This window comes from Miscanthus floridulus, chromosome 9 (genome assembly GCF_019320115.1).
Source record: "Miscanthus floridulus cultivar M001 chromosome 9, ASM1932011v1, whole genome shotgun sequence".
Taxonomy (NCBI): domain Eukaryota; kingdom Viridiplantae; phylum Streptophyta; class Magnoliopsida; order Poales; family Poaceae; genus Miscanthus; species Miscanthus floridulus.
In genome coordinates, this window is record NC_089588.1 from 98,891,936 (window position 1) to 98,897,946 (window position 6,011).

The 6,011-nt window shown below is 45.3% G+C and overlaps 1 protein-coding gene across 1 annotated transcript; it reads right to left on the reverse strand.

Annotated features, from left to right (window-relative positions):
* Positions 1-572: 572 nt before the first annotated feature.
* On the reverse strand, positions 573-3,458 carry LOC136480378 (thioredoxin reductase NTRB-like). Its single transcript, XM_066477943.1, has 3 exons — positions 2,516-3,458; positions 986-1,023; positions 573-626 (listed from the first exon to the last, which is right to left on the reverse strand). Exons 1-3 carry the CDS (start codon positions 3,456-3,458, stop codon positions 573-575), a joined length of 1,035 nt encoding a protein of 344 aa, XP_066334040.1.
* Between the last annotated feature and the right edge of the window lie 2,553 nt (positions 3,459-6,011).

The window sequence follows — 6,011 nt, forward strand, 5'->3', positions numbered from 1 at the left end:
CCCGTCAAACGGATATTCATGCGGATAGCCTGAATAGCCTGAATTTCTTATGTTAGCTCGCACACGGAGCTGGGCCTTGCGCGGCAGGCGGAAATTGATTGTCCATACGTGATGGAGATCGTGGGCTAACCGAAGGCCGGTTGGCCAGTCTGTGTCTTCAGGCTGCTTGACTGAATGTCCGAATGACTGAATATGTATAAGCATGTAACCGAAGGCCGGTTGGCCAGTGTGTGTCTTCAAACTGAGCGGAAGCTGAAAGGCTGCTAGACATTTGATGGGTATGAGCTCAGCGTAGCAACACGAATAACATTTTTTTAGATAATACAACACGAATAACATAGCGACCATATTGACAATGAAGATATCTAAAAGGATAAGTTCATAGCCGGTGAACATGACGGTTTGCAGTACATAACTATAAGTTTAAAGTTCTGGATCATAATGAGAAGAATATATAGTGTGCTACTAAGCAGCGTGATTATTCAGGTTTTATTTTCAATCATGACAACCCATGGCATACCGCTCATAAGACTGCGGCTTATATTATATTAGGGCACCGTCAACTGATCTAGTCAATCAGACACTCGATCATCAGACTTGCCCTCCTGTGCACCGACCCCGACCTCCTGCAGACAAGGTTTTTTTTATCGGCCGAAATTCACGGAAATTTCCGAAATTTCCTTTCTATCCACAGGGTCCGATAAAATTTGACATCAGCCAAAATTTTCCCTTCTTTCCTGCTTCCACACAGACAACCCAAATTCAGCCGTGCGACAATCCCACACTATAATGTTTTATTGTTGTTTTTATCTGTGAACAAGTGATGTTTAATTGCTTAGGAATAGTTTCAAGTCAAATTCTACGGAATTTTTTCAAAACAATTTGAATTTTTTTTGAATTTGGTCCGATATTTCCGATATATCTTACTTATCCTATTTATCCATGACCTCCGATAAATTTTTATTTTCGATAATGAAAACCTTGCCTGCAGATAGTGCTCAGCATCCAAAGCGGCCATGCACCCTGCAACATCCACAAGTAAATAATAGATATAATTACATATTGGTCACGTGCATCCACAAGTATATATATGCTATGCTGATGAAACCACCAATGCCAGTTTCCTAGATTGATTGATCTTATAAAGAGACAATGAGACCAACCACCATTCTGACTACTATTGCAAAAAAGAGATTGTTCAAAGCAGATGCATCTTGTATGCAGATTTTCATGATAAAACAGGTAATTGTTAACTCTTTCTAATCAAGGATGAAGTAGGCACAATCACCATTTATGCAGTTTATGAGAATTTACTTTGCCAAGTAGAATTTATCATAATTAATTTCAATACTTTCGTTAAAAACATTTCAAATGATCCAGTATATGTTGATTGAAGCATCTTCTAGATAAACGGTTTTTTAAAAGCTAAAGTCAGGACTCTACTTGCTATTGTTTAATAAACTCTTAATCTTATTATCATGGTTCTAAATAACCTGCTATAGTCAAGCTATATCTTTGTTATAGCCCACCTGTAGCTTTGCTATAGTCTTTTCATAGGGTCTATCGCCACAATATTGTCAATCACTACTACAGAAAGCATTTTCATCAATGGATCATTAAAAACGCTTATGAAAATATAACACTGCCGTTTCATGATACAAACTAGCATTGAATATCATTTTCACCAATGCTTCCTTCATGATACGAGCCCACGGTGAAATTGATTTCACAACTATAAAAGGACCTTGAGCTCCAAATACCTTAATTCCGATCCCAATCCTCTAGCCGCCCCATCCTCAGTTGCCCCCTCCTCACCTATCCCCTCCTCACCCACCCCACCTCTCTTACCTACCCAAATCTCTCTCCACCACAGCGGCATGGCATGCAGACCCGATGGCATAGCTTGCGTATGCTAGTGGGGCACCTGTTCCTCTCCCCTACTCCACTCCAAGCACACCATGGCGGCCTCGGACGCACCCCCTGTTGTCACCCACACACCACTACACGAAGAACATAGTCGAGCCCTGCGGAGGGATGCCCCGATCTGGTGAGATTGCCCTCCCTCTCTCTCTTCCTCAACTCTTGCTCCCTATCTCTCATTCGTATATCTGATGTGGAGGCATCCTGATTCGCGCGTGACATGCTTAGATCCTTGGGGGGTAGGGGGTTTGCCCGGCTCAGGAGTGACTTTCATATAGCAGACCTAGGAGGGGCTCACCGGCGGTGGTCTCGGAGTGGGCCCTCATCCTCTTCACTTCTCCTCTCTCTCGATCTCCACGATAGGTCCATGGTGGGCAATGAACATGCTAGCAAGCTCGTCAGCAGGTTCGGCGCCAAACCATTACACAGAGGTGGGCATGCACCCCCGCCTCTCAAAAAATATTTTTTGGCTATCCGTGTTCATCTGTTTCGTAGCAGTGAAGTTCCTCTAATCGATATGTTTGCATATTGATCACTTGCAATTGCAATAGGAGCAAACGAATATTCGTAAAAGAATCATAGAGCTGTAGAGTACCTGATCCGGCGGCAGTTATGGCCTGGCGATACTTCTTGTCCTGCACGTCGCCAGCAGCGAAGACTCCCTTCACACTGGTGTGGGCGGAGCCCGGCTTGGTGACCACGTATCCCGCCGGCGAGTCAAGCTCGAGCTGCCCACCCAGGAACTCCGTCGCCGGCGTGTGCCCGATGGCGAAGAAGAGACCAGCCACCTGAAGATCCTTGACCTCACCACTCACCAGGTTCTTGACCTTGATGCCAGCCAACCGACGGCCGCCACCGCCGCCTTCTGCGCCACCAAACGCCTGGACAACCACCGAGTTCCAGACGACCTGGATCTTGGGGTTCTTGAGCACCCTGTCCTGCATGATCTTGGAAGCCCGGAAGGTGCTCCGGCGGTGGACGATGTAGACGCGGGAGCCGTACTTGGTGAGGAAGCTGGACTCCTCCATGGCGGAGTCGCCGCCGCCTACGACGGCGAGCGGCCTGTCACGGAAGATGGGGGCCGGGCCGTCGCAGACGGCGCAGGCGGAGATGCCGTGGTTCCAGTACGAGTCGGACCCGGGGAAGTGCAGGCGGCGCGCGACGGCGCCCGTGGCGACGATGACGGCATCGGCGAGGACGGTCATGGACTTATCCGAGACGACGCGGAAGGGGCGGGCGGAGAGGTCGACGGCGGTGACGGTCTCGTTGACGAATCTGGTGCCGAAGCGCAGGGACTGGTCGCGGCAGCGCTTCATCAAGTCGCCGCCCATGATGCCCGCAGGGAAGCCCGGGAAGTTCTCGACGACGGTGGTGGTGGTGAGCTGCCCGCCCGCGGCCACGCCGTTGGCCATCCAGCCCTCGAAGAGAACGGGCTTGAGGTCCGCGCGGGCCGCGTAGATCGCCGCCGTGTGCGCCGCGGGGCCGCTCCCGATGATGCACACGCGTGTGCGGAGCGGCGCAGCGGCGGATCCCTCCATTGCGGCTGCTTACTTGTCCTGGCTTGGCTTCGCGGCGGCGATCTGTCTCAATTCAGCTCGCGCAGTAGTCTGCATGGTCACTGGTCGGCTGAAGTCCCTTTAAAGACCACCAGCCAATCTGTGGCCGCGGTGTGGACGTGTCAATCATGGTCGCCCTCGCCCCCCCCCCCCCCCCCCCCCCCCCCCAATGCTTTATGGATTGAAAAAAAACTTTAATTTTAATAAAACTATAAAAATAACCTGTGGCAAAAGAAAATTTTAATAAAACTAATACTTTCATTAAAATAATGGAAATGATTGTGTTGGATGACTCATAAATTTTCAATTTTTTTTAAATGGTTAGCAATTTTTGAGACCACTAAATAAATAACAAAAACCAACTCAACTTTGATGAGGACTCTAACATAGCAGAAGAATGTGGTGTGGACAATCGATTTTGTTAATATGTAGAATGCCATCTTGTATATTTTAAATTGTTTAGCTCAAATATCTTAAGTGACATACTGATACTAAAGAGCTAAGTGAGTTCCAAAGTGACATTCTACCTTCTTCTTGAGAAATTACTACACCTTATATATACTGACACAATTAACCTCATAAAAATGGCACTAAAATCTTGCAAGTTGAGAATTGAAGGTAACTTCGAAAGTGACTGTTCTAGTAAGTCCAAGCTAGGTCATTTTCAAAGTGGCTAACTCTAGTAGGTCACTTAGCACATTTAGCAATGAAGCAAGAAGGTATACAATTGGCATTGTGTGTACTAGCAAAATGGAATATTCAAATCTACACCAAATATTAATGTTTTTAAACTTTATAACAAACAGTTAGCAATTTCCAAGACCACTAAATAAATATTGTAACAAAAAAACTACTCATCTTTGATGAGGACCCTAACATAGATGAAGAATAATGTGGTGTGGAAAATCCATTTTGCTAATATTAAATTGTCCCATTCAAATATCTTAAGTGACATACAGGAGAGCTAGGTCGTCACTTCCAAAGTGGCATTCTACCTTGTTGTGGAGAAATTATATTAGTAACACCTTATACTGACACAACCTCTTCAAGATTGCACTAAATTGGTACAAGTTAGGAATTGAAGGTCTGTTGGAAAGCGACTGTTCTAGTGAAGTTAGGTCATTTTCAAAGTGACTAACACAAGTAGGTCACTTATTAGCACATTTAGGAATGAAGCAAATTTGAAGGTAGACAATTGGTGTTGTGTGTATTAGCAAAATGGAATATTCAAATATACACCAACTTTTCAAATGTAAGGTGACTTCCAAAGCAACTCTTCTAGTACATATATAGTCGTGTCACTTTCATTGTGACTGACTCTAGTATGTCACCTAGCACATTTTGGAATTGAGCAATTCTAAAGATTACAGATTGTGTCACATTCATAGTGACTAACCTCCTCAAAATGCAAACCTGGCTGGGCTAGCTCCTTCCGCATAGCTGCTGTCCATGCACTGGGCAGTGGACAGACATGTATGCGTGCACGCTGCGGCCTCTGCTTAATCTGTATACGTATTATAAGGTAAAACCCTACCTGTATTGAGTAGTGTTGTGATCTGTCCAGTTGCATGTAGGTGCAAACACTGAAGTTTTATAGGAGTATAGCAGTGTCGATAAAAAGCATGGGGTTAAGGATCCATCGAGATATGGGGACAAACTGTGGGATGATGTGCTTGTTTTTGCAATTACCTATGGGCCTGCAGTGCAGCACCCTATTGCAGACAATGCACAATTCGATTTGCCGCTGCTGCCCTTACTGTCACGTGTCCTAGCTAGCTGGCGAGAGCTGCAGAGTAGGCGAGTGGGTCATTGCCTAAGCAATATATGTGCCATTTTTTTTACCGTCTGCCTAAGGATACCGTCTCGTCACCATATCTTTCATATCTAAATTCAAAATTAAGCAATATATATGTGCCATTTTTTGTCATCTGATGAGGTCTTCGTGAGGGTGAACTTCGATAAGCAATTTGGCCTAATCTTGCTGCTGACTTGAACACACTGCCTTTTGTCGTTAATAAAAAAAAACTTGTTCAACATATATATGCCAAGCATCTACACTCACGATACATATATACTATACTTGATTGATCATACAAACATAACAAAAAAACATGTTCAACATACATACACACATTTGGCACTGAACAGAGATGCTTTAACGCATGTGATGAATAAATGCATACACCAACCTATATGTTGGTGAAAGACTCCACAAATAGAGAGTTGATAATTTCCTTGTTGGCATGATTATTGTTATACACATCACCTTTGTATATAAACTCCATTGTTCTAGCCAGGTTGAATATCCTTTCCACTAACTCCTTTGGTTGGGCTCTATCTGCTTTAAGCCACTCCTCATTAATATCTTTCGATGATTCGCGTTGGAGGTGGGCGGACTGCTCGCAGCCATGGTGGCCGGCGAGGGTCTCCACCAAATTGATGCGGTGAGTACTTCAATAAAGCTCTACTACTCTCCCGTGCTTCCTCCTTCCTCACTCCCAGGCAGTCTGGGCGGCATGGTGCCGTTCTCATCCA